The 18183-nt window shown below is 41.1% G+C and overlaps 1 protein-coding gene across 2 annotated transcripts in view; it reads left to right on the plus strand.

Annotated features, from left to right (window-relative positions):
• GIT2 (GIT ArfGAP 2) overlaps positions 1-18183 on the plus strand; it is a gene marked incomplete at both ends in the record, with an annotated part of 31062 nt that overhangs the window by 8677 nt on the left and 4202 nt on the right. Inside the window, 11 exons of one of the 2 annotated variants that reach the window (XM_082007933.1) lie at positions 172-217; positions 1686-1737; positions 3501-3573; positions 3924-4021; positions 4338-4449; positions 5479-5621; positions 6425-6574; positions 9764-10012; positions 11397-11486; positions 15835-15917; positions 16031-16213. In XM_082007933.1, coding sequence (XP_081864059.1) covers positions 172-217; positions 1686-1737; positions 3501-3573; positions 3924-4021; positions 4338-4449; positions 5479-5621; positions 6425-6574; positions 9764-10012; positions 11397-11486; positions 15835-15917; positions 16031-16213 — 1279 coding nt within the window. The remainder of the gene's footprint in view (positions 1-171; positions 218-1685; positions 1738-3500; positions 3574-3923; positions 4022-4337; positions 4450-5478; positions 5622-6424; positions 6575-9763; positions 10013-11396; positions 11487-15834; positions 15918-16030; positions 16214-18183) is intronic. The other variant, XM_082007934.1, reaches the window with a different exon arrangement.

The raw sequence follows: 18183 nt of genomic DNA on the forward strand, positions 1-18183 counted from the left end.
ATTGCGTAACTACATGCAAGATAAATTATTCTGTTTGCCTGTTGCATATATTCTTGGGTTTCTCATTACTATGTCTTTTACTAAAACTGAATACCAGCTGTACATCCTGACAACATTGAAAACTATAGACCAGTAACAACCTATTAAAGTGCAATTTGTTTTCAACTCTAGAGCATAAAAATGGACAGCACTTTGTTATACCTCAGATGGCAGACAGGTAAGTTGCTGATTCCATGGCATGTCTGAAAATGTCAGAATTAAAAAAAAACCTAATAATTACATTTTCTTTCCTTTCTGAAACAACTTGTAAGCTTCTTGTCATTCTGCCTTTATCAGTCTTGGAAGCTTTTTTTCCCAAGAAAGAGTATTGTCATTTAAACAAAATCAGAAAATTATAGAAGTTTACTGTATTGAAGGAACATGTATGGGGATTCCTGGGAAACAGACTTTGTAAATAATGTAAGGACCATTTGAGTTAGTTTCCTGATAGCATTTTGAAACTAATACTTGCAAGAAAGCTACATTTTTCTCTGAAAATATTTATACTTTTGACCATCTGAGTGCTTGTAACTTTTGGTTATGATGGATGAAATCATACGGGTATAAAACATACCAAGTATTAATCATAAGTGCCTATTTTTCTTTTATTGCTATGCAATTGGAAATAAGGCGGCTGTAAGTAAACTATTGTTCAACTTCTTGCTTGCAAAATTTCGATGAAAAACCTGTAATAAATTACAAGTTACAGAAACCATGTAATAGTTGGTAAAATACTTAGTGTTAACGTCTGTAGTTTTTTAGATATGTTTTGTTTAGCTATTGGATAAGATATTGTGTATTTTCAGTGCAAAGTATTTTGCAGAGCAGAGTAAGTATCATTTGCCTCATTACACAGAGAAGGAGGTTGACAGGCAGAGAAAATGACTCGTTCAAAGATGCTGCTTAGATTGCAGGACCTGCAGTACAACCTGTCTTACCTCTGCCTGATGTGCTCTGCTGGTCTGTCTGTTTTTTTTTCTTGTCTAGGTGACTGCCTACACAAACCCTCTGTGATGTCAGCTAATCATACAGAGGTTTTATTTGAGCCTTTCCATCCTTGTAGGTTAGGGAAATCTTCCTCTGGGTGGTATAAATATGGACTCAGAATTTGTCAGCTTCCCGATCTGTGGCTTTTATGATTAATTCTGTTGCACTGCATAATTTTCATCTTGTGCCTCATGTTCAAGGCTGGAAACTAGTAGAAGAGATTCTTTACTAATCAGTACAGAATAATTTCAAGCATGGCCCCATTGCTATAGCCATTTGCCAGCCTGATGGTCACCTACCTCCTGCAGAGCCCAGTGGAATAAATACTGTGTGTTTTCTGTGGACTCAGGGTGATCATATTGTTCAGATTCCTTACAGAAGGCATTTTGTTGCACTACAACTTGACTGCTTCGTGACCTATGCAAATGTGGATATTCATATTCCGAAGGATTTTGGGGATTTTTTTGTTTAAATTTAAGATTGTTGTTTAGAAAAGCTTAAGAATATGGTAGTTGCTATATTAGGAGTATTAGTAAGATCAATGTGTTAAAAACTGTATTAAAAATACTAAAAAATTAAGTCTCAATAAATTTTTGAAACATAGAATTTGTGTTTTAAACAAGTGCTGTAGATGTAATGATCACTTCTTGTTTTCATAGCAGTCTAGATTTATCAGAACTTGCAAAAGCAGCTAAGAAGAAGCTTCAGTCTGTAAGTAAAACTTCCAATGTGTGCTGTGTGACACATCTTTGTCTAAATGTGGCAAACTCTGCACTTCATCTTTCAAGCTGGTTTCAGCTGCTGTAAATTCCTGCATAAATAAATACCAACTCTAGCAAGTGGAAAGTCTGGAGGAAAAAACTGAAAATAGCAGGAATGGAGGAGCAGAGATGATGACAGAGAAGAAATATTTGTTGGTCTTGTTTGGGGTAGTATCTCCAGGTCTGTCTGCCCAGTTCAGAACCTTAAACTTTGTCTTTTGTATTTTTTATAAAACTGTATGTTAAATGTTACTGTTTGCCTTTAACTTTCTGGAAAACCAGTATAGTGCATTACTGTCTGCGAATTAGTTGATAGTAATGCCAGCTCACTAATTTTAGTAAAGTGTTGGTGACCAAATCCTTCTACAAGTTAAGAGTGGGGATATGTTTTCCCTCTACTTTCAAGCTTTTAGCTGAAGCGAATTGTATCAAAGGACAAAAATTTTGCAGTTAGGGGAAGAACAATCCTGGTGATGCTCTTCTATTCAACAGCGTCCGTTTTTCTCTAAAGGTAATGCTAGTGGTCATGAAAATTCCAGCTAAGCAAGCCAGCATGTGTAGAACTGGTATTCAAATAGTAATCCGTGCAAACCAAATAAGAATCCTGCTTTAGAACTGGCTTTCTGCTGTTAACATGCTGTCAGTGGCCACTTAAATGCATCGCTAGCTAGAAGTAGATGGATTCCTGCATTTTTGCAAGTCGTGGTGGGTTGACCCTGGCCAGCAGCCCAGCACCAACGCAGTCCTCCAGCAGGACTGGGGAGAGCATAGGGAGAGCAAAAAAACAAACTACTACTTCCTCCACCCCAATTTTTATTGCTGAGCATGCCATGCCATGGTATGGAATATCGCTTTCGTGGATTCACGTCGGCCGTCCTGGCTGTGTCTCCTCCCAGCTTCGTGCCCACCCTGTGCCTACTTGCTGCTGGGGGGAGGTGGGGGGAGAGAATGCCTTGATGCTGTGCAAGCACTGTTCAGCAGTAGCCAAAATAAGGTAGTTATCAACACGGTTTTAGCCACAAATACAAAACACAGCAAGCATCATGTGGGCTACTATGAAGAAAGTTAATGCCATCCCAGCCAGACCAAATACACAAATAAACATACGGGCTTTATCAGGGTTCAAGAATGATGGCAGTTGCTTTTTGGTTAGGGATTTAGGATTCAAACTCTGAAAAAGTGTGACTGGTTTTCCTGTAAATAAAGCTAAACCCTGAAAAAGTGTTCGGGTTTTCACCCTTTTTAGTATGGCTTGTCCCAGAGAAGGAAGATCAGCCATCTGTTCCAGCTTGCTTACACTATCAGTTAGTTATCAAGTGTCTCTCTTGAACCATCCACTGCAGGAACACAGTTTGAAACACACAAGCGTTTTGTGAGCTACACTGTTCAGTTAAGCCCACATCTACAGTGGCATTTGGATATCTAATTCCCACAGTAGGTCTGCTTCACTCCAAATCCACAAGGTCTTTTTGTGATCAGGTGGGAGAGGAAAAAAAATCCATTAACCAGTAACGGAAAAGTGTAAAACAGTATTGTTATTTCTGTATCTAGCAGGCGTGTGGTTTTATATGTCTGCTTAATGGATGACTTCACTGTGCAGGCTGAAAAACAGCCAGGGCAGAACAGAGTTGTGTTCTTGTATTTTCTGTGTTACAAAGGTCTTAACTAGGTTTTGTTTATTTTCGAACTGTAATTATTCTCTTCTACCCTTAGCTAAGCAACCACTTATTTGAAGAACTTGCCATGGATGTGTATGATGAAGTTGACAGGAGGGAAACAGATGCAGGTGAACAAGGCTTTCTCGAATATATATAAAATAAATTTGAATTGTAACATTACATACAAGATGCTAGTGCAAGCTTATGTTCTGTTTAAGGTACTTTGGTATTCAGAAATTACTGATAATGGTAGTTGCTTTGTCTTACATTGTCTGAAGGTGACGTTAATTGAAAAAAAATCCTTGTCTTTTCTACAAAGTAGAGAATCCCCTGGGGAAAAAAGCCTTCCTTTGAATTGATTGTGTTCGTGTTTGAAATTGTGGTGTTTTATTCTTTGACAAGAAACGCTGTCAAATAGTACAGGAAGGTTATTGCCTCTTTTTTTTTTTTTTTCCCCCCTCTCCTCTTTCCTGAGCAGTTTGGCTTGCTACTCAGAATCACAGTACACTTGTGACAGAGACCACAGTGGTACCTTTTCTTCCTGTAAATCCTGAATATTCCTCAACCAGGAATCAGGTATGCAATCTTCTAATACTGTAAAACTATTTGTAATTAATAGACCAGGTATTGTAGGTAATATTGCTTTACTGTACTTCATTACTGTGGAAGAGTTGCCTGTACTTGTAAAGAGTTTCACAATAGTTTCACATTTCCCCTGCCCCGGAGTGTGCAGCTGGGTAATTTAAAACACACTTTGTTCAATTACATTTATTGCAAAATCAACTCTCTGTAAGTGTTATAGTCTTAATTTTACCTGGGAACTCTGCTGTTCATCTAATAGACCACATACTCTCTCCCCCCCCGCCCCGCCCCGCATTATTCTGTAATTCAGGGAAGACAGAAACTGGCTCGATTCAATGCCCATGAATTTGCTACACTAGTTATAGATATTTTGAGTGATGCCAAACGAAGGCAACAGGGGAATCCTCTCACTGGTTCAAAAGGTGAGTATACTTTTAGTTGTCGGCTCTTCTATATGCAATTCTTCAGTAGTTTTAATCAATACCGTAGCCTCATTCAGAAGTACTACATGAATGAAGAAGGAGATTCATACTGTTTTTATAAATGATAAGGACTAAATCATGTGGCTAGCAGGCTATTGACAACATGCATTAGGCCACCAAAATAATGCCCAAGTACAGATTTGTCTGTTACGGTTGGTATTTGTAATACAACTAAATCAAATGGGATACATGCAATTCATGAACACCTTTTTATGATGGTTGTGATTTTTATGATAACTTTGTAAAAATTTCCAGAATACTGTTGCACAGTTTTAGAGTGATACTTCTTTTGATTGGCAGCTAGAGTAATGTCAGTGTTTTAGACGTTGGCTTTTCTGGCTGCTCTATACATGCAGACTTTGCTGTAATTTAGATGTTCTTGAGCTTACTGCTAATTTGCCTTGAAATGTTTACTTTCAGTATTTCTTGAGCATGATAGGTATGAAATAATACAAATACCTATACTAACAACCACATAGAGCCATAGTTCTAGCTGTGATGGTATGAAACAAGATTTGAATACTGGCTCTCCCTCTGGAGAGAAAATACAAAAAAAATCTTCTCTAACTTTTAATTTTTCCCCATATCTTTCATTTAAATGTTGACATCCATTTGTCCAGTATAGTCTGTTGGGGTTTTTTGCCTTATATAAATTTTATTAAGCTGTTAAAGCATGATTCTCACCACTTGTGTTAACTTGCCTAAACAGTTACAAGAAATGAAAAGGCAAAACCATAAAACAATGATATTTTGGACAGTAATAATCCATACCTATTAGGTGGATCTAAATTAATTTTTTTGAACTGGGCTAGTCAAATAATACTTTATTATGGTATGTCTTGTATTGTCTCTCTGGATGAAAATATTTTCTGATTTATTTATTTTTTAAATTACTTTAAAGTATGCGCTTTCGTTTCTTTTCCAAAGTTACTAGTATATTTTCATATGGTGTATGATGTTGATCTACAGAAAATGTGGAACTGATACTCAAATCAATCAGCAGTCAACATAGTGGTGAAAGTCAGGATAATGACCAGCCTGATTATGACAGTGTTGCTTCGGATGAAGATACAGATCTGGAAACAAATGCAGCTAAATCAAACAGACAGAAGGTAGGTTTGAAATATTTATGCACACACCGAATTTTATTCTTAAAGGTAATCTGCAGTGAATATTTCCCCTTGTGAGAGGATTTAACATGCATAAATGATCATAAAATTAGTATTTTAATGTTTGAATTAATTTTAGAATCATGCCTCAGTCTGTCAACTTTCTAACATAATCAAGTGTTGTGACTTAAGGACTTTTTATTGTAAGTAAAATGCTCCTCTAGAAAAGTAATGTGCATCACTGTGCATGTCTGGACATAAGGTACAGATCTAATTTGGTCTACCAAAACACTCTTTAACAGTGATTCCATGGTATTTCACAAACATTTACCGCTTGCTGCTGAAGAAATATATACAACAGACCAATAGCAACTGAATGTTTTAAACTGTTCTTGAAAATAATGCAACATGGAGAAAAAGGGGCGGTAAACCTCGTAGTTCTAGTTTAATCTTCCCTGGTAACATGCACACTGCATATTTGGTAATCCATATTTTATGACTTTTCAGGTTTTTATTGCATATTTAAAAACCCAAAATCCTTACAAAAGAGTATTGTGTCACCGAAATGCTGAGACAAATATTTTTGTGCATAGAGGAGCAAAGAGTTGATTAACATCAAAGTTCTTTTATATTGGACTAAAATTATTCTAGTGAATGGATTTTATTAATTTGAACTTAATTTGAACCATGATTCATTTAAAGTAAGTACATTAAAAGGTGTCAAAATCTCATTGCCTTGTTTTCTTTTGGTAATCTCTTTCTCAGTGGTATTCTTCTCTATAGTATTTTACTCTTACTGTTTACAGAGCCTGGATTCAGACTTGTCAGATGGACCAGTGACAGCCCAAGAATATATGCAAGTTAAAAATGCGTTGGTGGCTTCTGAGGTAAAGATTCAGCAGTTAATGAAAGTGAACGTCAACCTGAGTGATGAGCTGAGAATCATGCAGAAAAAGGTAACAGGCACAATGTTTCATTATTTCTTTATGTGTTTTATGTTGACCAGAATAAAATTGCTGAGACCGAAGATGCCATAACCCAGTATTAGGATAGTGAGAACACTTATTTTAAAATGGAGCTGCGTTGGTGAGACTATATCAGATGAGACTATAAATGTATATGTGCAGCACATGCTTTGAATGTGTGTTTTGTGGAGGTGATGATGATCTGCTTAGTTCATTTTGACATAAGTTTTCCAAGTGACAACACAGTTGTTGGAAGTCTTATGTTTTTGCTGTCTTACTTCAAGATGAGTAGCTTTCAACTTGAGGAAGGAAGTGTGCACATACGTATCTAATGTACTTCCAACTTTTCCAGTAAATATGTTGGGTTTAATAAGTTTGGCTGGAATGAAGGGAAAGTAAAATCCTAATCCAGTTTGGCAGTAGAAAATACTCTGAAATGTGGCAATACAATATGAAGTTTTTATATACGAAGAGGCCAAAATTTATTGGTTTGCTTGTGTTTGAATCTGTGGGAAATAGCATATAAAGGATGTGGTGGTAAACTCAATTACTGCTTTAAACCTTTAGCGTAGGTTTTGTCTGGTTGAGGGTAAGGTACAGGTATCTCAGGTACAATATGAGTTACTATGTGTAGATAGTCTTAACAAACAGAAAACTGAACATTTTTTTCTAAAATGCTGAATTTAAAGCTCCAAAAACCCAGTTTGGAGGCCAGACCTTCTAATCCTTATATAAACAAATCAACAATTTGTTGAATGCTTTGCCAGTGTTCTGGTGGATGGAGATTTTTGTGGGGTAAAGGAGAATTTGTATCTGTATTGAAGTTCATGATCCTGTCTGTCATGCTAGCCTAGAAAGGGCTGGTTGCTTCCTCAAATTAATTCTTTACCTAGGGTTAAAAATCCCATTTTCCAAATAATTACAATACTGCAAGACCTACAGTACGTGCTACAGAAAGCTCTCTCCCTATAAAGTTGTTCAAGCCGTGCTCCTGCAGAGGTGAACCTGTGCTGAGAGCTTGTTTCCCTGTTGTTTTGGGGCAAAGAGGCTGATGCTGTGGAGAGTGGTGGGAACTGTTGAGGTCTTAGCATCTGAGGCCAAGCTAATTCAGCAGATTTGAATATCCTTGTCTGTTCAGTGCCATCCTTCTGTTATAATTGCATTCAGCTTTTCATGTCTGTTGGAACGGTGACTGCCGAGAAGAACCGAAGAGATCAAGAGATCTCAGGGTGTTTCCGTGGTCTTTTAACAGCTTGTACTGGTTAAGCATTTCTCTGCATCAACTGAATTAACTTTTCACTTGTATTGAGTTTCTTTAAACAGATATAGTCTGTTTAGGCTAAAAAAAAAAAAATCTTTAAGGCCTATGAATTAATGAGGCTTTATTATATTTATGTGGTGTAGCATAAGAGATCATTGCTGTGCTGCCGTTGAACTTCTTTTGAACGATCGCATAGCCAGGGCTCACTCAACTTGAAGATAAGTTGCATTAATTTTCTGTCCTGATGATGTATATAGCTATGGGACTTCTTTAACTTAGTGTTTGGTGGCTCTGGATTGGTGAAGAATCGATACAGCCGTGCGCCATTGCAGAATGCAGGATGGGAGGAAGGGGTGACAGCTGTCTTAGCTCTAAGCTATGGGGAACTTCAGTACAATACAGGAATTCTCTGCTGGGTTACTTGTGGCAAGACACCAATATATTTGTACTACTTCAGCAATTCTAATGCAATAGAGGGCATTCAAGAGTCTCTTGTTTTCTAAGCAAAGCTTAGAAGATCATAAACTAAAAAAACCCTACTTTATGTATCACCGTACTAGCCAGCTGTGTATCTAATCTTTTGCATGGCAATTACTAAGCCACAGATGCTAATTAAAGAGGAGGCAAAGCTGCACTTGATGAATGCCATTTTGGAGTACATTCTTCCTAAATCAAAATTAAAATAGTTACTTTAATGGGCATTCTGATGGAAAAAGTTATTTTTTTATGCCTGTGGGGTTTTTTAGGTGCTTATAGGTTGTTAAGAATTTGGCCGAGTTTACATTAGCTGTTGGCTAAAACTGCACCAAAAGCACATTTATAAATTGTGGAAGAAGTTTGGAAGAAGGAGACTATAAAGTTGACCTATTTGATTGCCGTTAATGTCAAACTTTAAAGGGGTAGCTTGGCTCCTGGCTGATCCTCAAATCTTAAGAGTTGATGCATCTTACAACAGAGCACATAGAAAGTGGGGAGAAAAAGCATAAATTATCTTCTTAGAAGGCTGCACATTCGATTTAGGGTTGTGGGAAGTGCTCTAGGCAGAACAGGATTGTTTTTTGATGGAAATAATGTTCTTGAAGGTTCATATGATGCAAAGTAAATGCAAGTAGTAACTAGCAATTTCCTGTGTAAAAGGCCATCAGCTGTTTGAAATATTATACTCAATTATTGATACAGAATTGCTGATACTGACTTCTTTTATATCTTTTCTTTATGATGTGTTAATATAGCAAACTTACTCCAAGTAACTCCACAAACAAAAAATGAGAATTGTTGCATTTTTGCTATCCACCAAATACATAACAGTAAAAAGCTTTAAAATTATTTCTTGTTGGCTTCTTAGAAAGCAGTAGCTGATACTTAATTCTCATAAGCTAAACTCTCTTCTTGCTTTGCAGAGCAAGCTCTAGTTTTCTTTGCGCTGCCTCTAGTGTCTATGCTGTAGTTTTGGCAAATTTTCAGATTTCATAGGCCTTATGTTAAAGTCTTCTTTTAAGGTCCTATATTGACTGCTGAAGTGAATCACTTTGCTTGACGAACTGTTTTGTTGGCAGTCCTTCCCCCCACAATCTCATTATATTACACGATTCATGTGCCAGTACAGCCAGGCTGGAAGAAATGGATTGTGTGTTGTCTTTTTTTTTTTTTAACTACATCAAGCAATTTTAAAATCTAACTTAGCTTGCATCCTGGCAAAAAGTGCTGGAAATCAGCACGTAAATATTTCCAGATCTGGAACATAGATGTTTCTATGCTTAATATAAAGCAAGTCAAGTAGATATTGAAAAAGAAATCAAACCCCAGCTACTAGTAGCTCGATTTACTAGTAAAGCTGACAAGCGTGTATTGTATAGTCAGTTTGCTTTTGACGCTTGCTATTGGAAAAACGAAGTCCCACTGCTAAACATTTCTTTCAGCTTCAAACGCTACAGAGTGAAAATACCAACCTCAGAAGACAGGCCACAACCAATATATATCAGGTCCAAACTGGTTCTGAATACACAGACCCTACCAACAGTTCTTCTTTAAAGCGACGGCCATCTGCACGGGGTAGCAGACCCATGTCCATGTATGAGACTGGATCAGGTCAGAAACCCTACCTCCCCATGGGAGAGGTCACATACCCAGAAGAAAGCATAACAAGACTGCAGCCTTTCCCTCCACATGTAAGTAAAACTGCTGATGCTTCTGCATTTCTTCTTATGTTCAGCTTTTCTGTCTATTCCAACTATGCTCATTTACCAAAAGTGCTCAACTGTCTGCTTCAGAGTGAATTTGAACTGTAAGAATTGTTAATGTTTGCTGTATTAACATGTCTGCAGGAGCTTGATGTTTTGAAAAGTAAAAACTGTAACAATTCTGGAATATGTAAACTGGAGCTCTTGGCTTCTGCTCAGCTGTTTCTTTTAACCACAATATATATGCCAAATATCAATGTGTGGCTGTTTGTAAAACCAGGAGGGGGGGAAAAAAATAGTATTATAAGAAGGTAGGTAAAGTTCATGGATTTCTTCCTTGAGATATACAGGCACGTGCCAGCTTGTGGAACTTCAGAACCACCTTTCAAAAATAAAATACAGTTGAAGCTAACTTTTTCATTAGGCCACCAGTTTCTTATTCTGAGTTTGGAACTGGGGGCTGAAGATGGTTTAGATGTGCTAGTTGAATAAATTCTGGTTCAGTGTTTTCCTGTATGATGTGCTAATAGTGGAGACAGAGTTCTGTATTAGCCACAAGGATGCTGCACTGATGTGTTCACACTTTAGATAAGCGACCCCACACACGCTAGTGCTTATTAAAGTTAATTTTTTTGTTGCATTTCTTTCGATTGCCCTGAGAGCAGGAATATGGGACAATATTTTTTTTAGGCATATATTTAACATTTGTGGATTTGTTTCAGTATGTTTCCCTGTTGGTAGCACTGTCTTGTATTTCCTTCCAGATAAACAATTAAGCCCTTTAAAACACGTTTGGAAGTTAATGGGGTTTTTTGCCTGGCATGAGGGAGGGCAAATGTTCCATGCACGTTACAAAGACGACAGTTGAGTGCACCAGGGAATCGGTGCAGAAATTTGTATGCTGGGATTTCCCCCTTTTAATTAAATAAAATAAGAACTTCGGACAATGAAATCTGTATCATCTTAAATTATGGGCAGTTCTGGCAGCGAGAAATGTCAGAATTCTTCTGTATGTGGCAGTGTTCGCAAAACATGACAGTGCTTTGTACAGGTCCTTTGGTCATTTGGTTTGAAATTTGGATAGAAGTAGCCATTCTGAAGCATTAATTTGTTACGTGGAGTTAGTTAATTTGATATTAGGGTGAATGTGTTTTACTCTCTTGGAATTTAGCACCTCTGGAATATCAATATTGGAATTAACATGAAATCAATTGTATTTTGAAAGAATTAAGTCCATTCAGGCTTAGCCAAATTCTCAAAACCATTCTTGCTTTGTCATCTCCATGTTTTAAGAATGTTCCTTTATTTCAGTTAAGAATTTGTGTTTTGTTTTTTTGGTTTTCCCGAGTGTTTTTCTTTTTCCCATTTTTAGATCGGGAGGAGTGCGTTTGTGACCTCCTCTTCATCTCTACCTTCCTTCCCCTCCACGCTTTCCTGGTCAAGGGATGAAAGCACACGAAGGGTTAAGTACCTTCCCAATTGGTCTTTTACCTGGAGGAGGTGGCAATCTTCCTAGAAGCCGTTATGCTCTGTCTTCTCCCCTTTTATGCTGACTAGCCTTCATGCTTGCATGAAGCAGTATTTCATCACTTTCCGTTTCTTCTGTCACATGCTGTGGATACTTGCTTCTCTAACTTCACAATGGCTAAAATCTTTAGCATTTAACACCATGCACAGTTACTCCAGATCACTTGTTCAACTGCATAACACTGAAGACAGCCAGAAGACAAGTTGGTTGCTCTTTGGAAAGTAATTTGGCAGGCACTCACTGATATTTCTTAAGCCAATATATAACTATTCCTACTGACTAAAATGCACTGCATGAGGCATATGAAGCTCACTGGGTCCTAGCTTTAAAGCCTGCTTTCTTTGGGGGCCACCAGTTTGTGCCAATGCAAATGGGTACTGATTGACCATGTATCTTACAGATGCTCGTTAGTGTGTTTGAAGTGAGTTATTTAAGCATCCAGATAGCTATTCATGCTGCCCACCAGTACGTTTGGCATCAGCTAGCTGCTTTCTGCTGACTTTGATAGACAAAAGACTGAAAGGGCATGACAGTTGTTTTTAGCACGATTCCTTTCAGTGCAAGATTAAGACACTGAGAGTATATAAAGGAAGCTTATACCGGTGTTCCATCAGGATCTACAAAATGTTGTTCTTAGGGTTTTTCTTAGCTACGGTACTGACTAGGACAAAAATTGCAATGTTACCAAGAAACATTAAAGGTACTCTGTAAGCTTACGTTATTCCAAAGACACTCTCTTTGCTGTGACCTCATACGTGAGCTATTAACTATGTGAAAAAAACGTGTCCAGCTGCTTAAATTTTTTTTTAAACACTGTGCTCTTTTTGTAGTGGGACACTTAAAGCTAGTCTTATTCAAATTCATTTGCTAGAAGTAAGCATGAAATACCACCTTGCAAAAGGACACATTTAGCAAGGCAAACAGTTTGATACACTAGTCCGTTCATGACAGCTGCTTTTTAGGCCATGCTTTATTTGGGATCCTTGAACTAATTGCAAGTTATGTATTCAAAAGGAGAGAAAAGCACATTGCATTTGCACCTCTACAATAACATCCATTTTTGGCTGTGAAGAGGCTGTGATTGAAGTAATGGACCCTGAGCAGGTACAGCTTAACGTGTCACAGACTACTGAATGCTGAAGATGAACAAACCATAGCTTTTATGCTGCTGTTTGACCAGCCTGAGCTGCCAGCTTGCACTGCTTGCAGAAAGTACCTGCCATCATTAGAATGAGTAGATTACATTTTGAGGTCACGCTCTGACTGAACCTCTGTAACTTTGAAGCAGATATCAATACAGGGTCCTTTGGGCTTTTTTTTAGATGTTTGTCTGTCTCATTTCTTAGAAAATGATGAGTTACTTTTATACCTATTTTGTTGTAGCATGTCTTCAAGATTTAGGCTTTGCTTATTTCTGTGTTGAGAGTTTCCAGGAGTAAAGTTGAGAGAGAAGTATTTGTATTTCTTTGTAAGACTTAAGTGATTTTGAAAAGATCTTTCAAGAAACGTTCTCTCTTTGCTCTGCTTTTTCTGTGTGGTTAATATAATGAAATCAGTACCGTTTCATTCAGTTTCTTGGGCAAGCATTGCAGAGTCACCAATCAAATTTTACTATATAATACTCAATTTTTCAGGAAAAAACAGTTTGTGGGTTTAGATGTTGAATGGTCATACTCTGGCCTCTTCCTGACAGGATACAGAACCTGATTTTCAAATTCTTGTGTCCACATTTTATTTTGACTGTACAGTGTTTGGACATGCAAATCTAATATCCTTTGATTGATAAGTAGGGCTAGATGATAAAAGTCACAAGTATCATCTTTTCTTCACAAGAATATCCTGCTTGGACAAATGCAAATCTAGGTTTGGCTGCAACTGATACCAGTACTGTGTAGTATTAGAAACTTGCAGAGGTTTTGTTTGGTTTTGTACACTGATTCTATCCTCTTCTTGTAATTCGTTGTTGTCATTTGTATTTCCAGCTATAGCATAGAGCTTTGCCACTAATCATATTGTTCTCCTCTATATGTCTGGGAGAGGGGAAAGGTCAGACCCTACATATAATAGTTTCATATCTTCAAAATATGCGTCACTTCTGTAATTGATCTTTAGTAGCTGTCCTGAGAGGCGAGTGTTCAAAAATGCTTGTTTTTTCCTTCTGTGCAGAGTAACTTTAAAATGGACAGAAAGTGTTCATACTCCAGGTGCTTCAGGGTTAAGGATTGTTGGTTTTAACATGACACTGTTGTGGCGTACTTGCAAATGGTTGAGCTTCTGATGAGCTTTGCAATTTTTAAGACTAGAGTAGGCGGATGTGTGGTGGTCCTGGGGGCCTGGCTGAGGATGGGAGAGTGCCTCGGGGGCTTGAAACTGTGCATTCATGTGAACGGCAGAGATCGGTTTGACAGTAGGTATTCATAGCATAAACCTCCAGGATGTTGTATTGCCTGGGCATAAAATAGCCAAGAAAGCTAAACCAGGTCAGAGAAGGTAGCCTAGCTCTCCATCTGAAAGTCTGCTTTGAGTCTCTTGCTGACAGAGGCGGCTGTATGTTAGGGTCTGCAGGGAGAGCACTCTTGAGTTGTCATGGTGCAAGTATGATTATTTGTGTTAGCAGCCCTCGGGGGGGGGGGGGGGGGGCTGAAAAGTAGTTTAGGGAGAAAAAACCTGAGCATCATCCCTGCCCAGGGAACGGATGCTTTACTAGGAGGTGCAGAACTGGTCTCCGTGGGAGGAGGAGGTGGCGAGTGTTCTGCCATTGCACCTGGGAGGTGCATGTGCTCAGAGGCAGGGAATGGGAGGCACTCCTATTCCTGGTGTGGACACAGTCGCTGTGTGTCTCCCCAGGGAATGCCACGTGAAGGGGAGAGCAGGGAATACTGGGCCTCTGGGCCTCTGGCTCCGTCTGTGGCCTCCATCCAGCAGCACTCTGTAGCTGGGCCTTCCTGTGCTTGGTCTGGCCTCCACTCTGTAGTGGGCCTCCCACTCTTGATTCAGCCTCCAGCTCTGTCTTCAGCCTTCCCTCTGCCATGGTCCTCCCACTCTAGGTTGGACCTCACCTTCCTTGTATGCGTCCGAATCTGTTTGGCCTCCTACTCTGTGGTGGGCCCCCGTTCAGAGTCACAGGCTCAGTTCATCCTCAGCTCCATGCTTCCCCATCTCGATTTGGCCTCCCCCTCAGCTGTGGGCCTTCACCTGGAGTTGAGCCTCTGCTGTGGATTTGGCCTCCAAGCTCATTTTGGTATCCCACTCTTCATCCCTTGCTCTGGGCTCAGAGTCCCAGATGGATCAGCCTCCGACTTCACAATGGGCATCCCATGCTCGGTCCGGCATCCACTTCTTGTATCCCTACAATGCTCGCTCTGGCCTTCATTTCCTTGTGTGCCTCCTGCCATCATGTCGGCCGCCACTTTGGAATTAGCCTACCACCCTCCTATTGAGATAGCTTCTTCGGAGGCCCTCTACTCTTGATGGCTAGGCCTCCAGCCCTTCTTCAACGGTATGCCCTGCAACAGGCCTCAACTCTCTGCCCTTTGGCCTCCCACGCCCCCCCCCTTTGGCCTCATATCTGCAATGGGCCTCAACTCTCCCCCTTTTGGCCTCCCACCCCACTTCTGGCCTCCCATCTGCAATGGGCCTCAATTTTCCCCTTTCTGGCCTCCCACTCTGCTTCTAGCCTCCAATCCACAATGGGCCTCAAATCACCCCCTTTTGGCCTCCCACATACCCTCTTTGGCCTCCAGTGTGCAACGGGCCTCCCATAGTCCCCCTTTTGGCCTCCCATCTGCAATGGGCCAGAATTCTCTCCCTTCTGGCCTCCCACCCTGCCGCTGGCCTCCTAGCTGCAATGGGCCTCAACTCTCCCCCTTTTGGTCTTCCACCCCCCTTTTGGGCCTCCAGTCTGTCAACGGGCTCCAAGTCTTGTTGTTTCTGCTTCCTGCGTGCCCTTTGATCTTCCACCCACCATTTGGCCTCCACTCCGCACTGGGCCTCCTGCCATCATTTCAGTCTGCTGTCTTTATTTTGGCTTTCATGCTGCCCACAGCCCCGCTGGGTGCCGGGGCAGGGCCCTTGCATTGGGTCTGGCAGGGCCGTGCCGGTAGTGCCCAGGGCCCCGGGTTCAAGCTGGCAACAGGACCCCAGCATGGGGCGGGGGGCACACCGGGCTGCAGGGCGGCGGCTGTTGTGCTAAAGCAAGTCCGCCTTTGCAGACCATGGCGCTGGCGTAGCTTGGGGCTCTTCTTCCCTGCACAGTACTGAAATAAATTTGTATTTGTTCCAGGCCTCGAAGCTGGAGAAGCAGAGCAGCGTGTCCGAGAGTGACTATGATAACCCCACCACCCCTCTGGAGCTGGAGGAGACGGGGTAGGCGCAGTGAAAGGACCTGACAGCACAGCTCCGCGCTGTTGGAGGACGAGGATTTGTGTGAGCAGGCAGTACCGTCCCACAGGGCCCACCTCTGCTTTGTTCCTCTGCAGGTCAGGCCGGAAGGGCCGTCAGAGGAGTGTCATTTGGCAAGGGGAGGGATCCATCCCTGAAGATACCGACACAGCCCCCAGCTCTAGCTTGCCCAGCACAGAAGATGTGATTCGGAAAACTGAGCAGATCACCAAGAATATTCAGGAGCTGCTGCGAGCAGCACAAGAGAACAAGCATGACAGGTAAGGCGTGAGTGCCAGAAAAGCTCCGGAGTTTGTGAGAACAACAACATTCTTCAGGTGTTTGCAGAAGTGCAACCACCGCCAGCCGTGTTAACGTGGGAGGTGCTGATTTCACCCCTACGAAATGTGTAGGTCTGTGCTGTTTCCTGCTGCACCCGACCTAGTGCCACAGGGTGAGCGGGGACGAGTGACCAGCGCAGGCGGTGGGAACGCACGCTGCTGGCCAAAAAGCCATCGCAGGCCCCTGTGAGTGGGTTTTGACTGTAGCGCTGCCTGCCACCTGCCTGCCCTGCCTGCAGCTGGCACAGTGATGAGGAGCGTGTGGGAGCAAAGCGGTTGTAAAGCCCTGCTGCAAAATGAGTGTTCTTTTAGGTACACATCAAACATGTTGCAGAGAACTTGGCCTAGGTTTCTCTTGGATCTTTAGAGCTGCGTCCGTCGGTAGGGTCACCCTGCAAGAGTGTGGTGGTAACACCAAAGTCTTGTTTCAGGAAAAAAATTGTGAAGGCAGGGAGAATTTGGCTTTCCTACTGAAATATTAGTGCAGATAATGTACCAGCAAAAGCTATTCTGAATTACTTGGTTTAGACACAGACATAGCTCAGTAAGTAGGAGACTGTTCATCAGCACGTGAGGTAGCACGCAGCTTCAGCTCCCTTGGGGAACTTCTGGCCCAGCTGAACAATTGATTTTCAGAATAGCTGTGAGCGAGTAAAAGTGATACTGCTCTTGACTGATCATCAGGTGGTGCCTCCTGCACAGCTCTTTTAGAAGACTGTAAATGAGAGTTATGTCTTCCCAGTTATGAACACCTTTTAGGTCTGGAACAACTTTGGTCTCCAGAAAATCGGAACTTGTAGACTGACAGGTCTTACACTCTGCCTCCTGTCCCAAGTTCAGTGCCCGTCTCTGCCCATGAGAAGTGGCTGGCGATTTATGTTAAGCCCTTACTTCCTGCCTTGCTGAGAGAAGTGCACAACAATGGGGCCACTTTTGTTCTGGTTTTTTTCCTTCTTGTACTTTTCTATTTTTAGACGGGACAGCGCATGGCCTCTCCTTCTCACACTGAAGGGCGAGTTCTAACGTGTTTGTGCTGAGCTCGCTGCCCTTGTCCGTAACCTTTTCTACTGCAATCCCTTGTTGCTTGTTTCTCACAGATCATAACAAGAAGCAACAGTAAGGAAGCTTTAAATGAGTTTGGGTTTTATGTGTATTACAGTTTACAGTATTTGAATTACATATTTTTAAAAATCATTGAAAGAAAGAATGCAGTGTACCTAGCTTTATGCTAAATGGAATAGATTTTTTTTTAAAAAAAAAAAAACCTGTTATGTTCTTTTTTTCTCTTCTGTACCATGTGTGGAGTAGGGTGTTTTCCAGTACTTAAATGAGTATAATCTCACAAAACACGGAACTGTGAAGCTGCTGTTCTTTGTTTTCCCATTCCCTGGCATGCAGCAAATGGAGTAGGCTTGTTCCATCATTCCCTTCTTGCAGTAGGGGAACACTTCCATAACAAAATGAGATACTCGGGGATGTAATAATATGGCTTTCAGCTAGTGCTGGGAACGTTGTAGATAAAAATCATGTGCTGCATGGATAATCGGAGAGTAATGAAATGATGCAAGAATATCCTCTATTAATGAAACACCTTCTTCCTTTTTTTTCCTCGCTTTCTTCCGTTCCTTTTCCTGTGTTCAACTGGCCGAGTAGACCATTAGAGCGTGTGGGCATGCTCAAGCTCAGACATAGCCTCGGCTGCTTCAGCACGCTGGTTCCCTGGGCTGAGAGAGCTCCCCTGCAGCCTCTGACCATCCAGCAGCCCAGTCCTGCCTCCTGGTACTCTGGCCTCTGTCCCTGCCTCCCAGGCACAGTGTCCTTTCTCTTTCTCTCTGCTGCCTCTTTCCCTCACACATCATCTGCACGGGGGTCGTTGAAGGCTATGCATGAAGTGCTTCGGATGATAACGA

Source organism: Phaethon aethereus (genome assembly GCF_964289735.1).
Source record: "Phaethon aethereus genome assembly, chromosome: 17".
NCBI classification, from domain to species: domain Eukaryota; kingdom Metazoa; phylum Chordata; class Aves; order Phaethontiformes; family Phaethontidae; genus Phaethon; species Phaethon aethereus.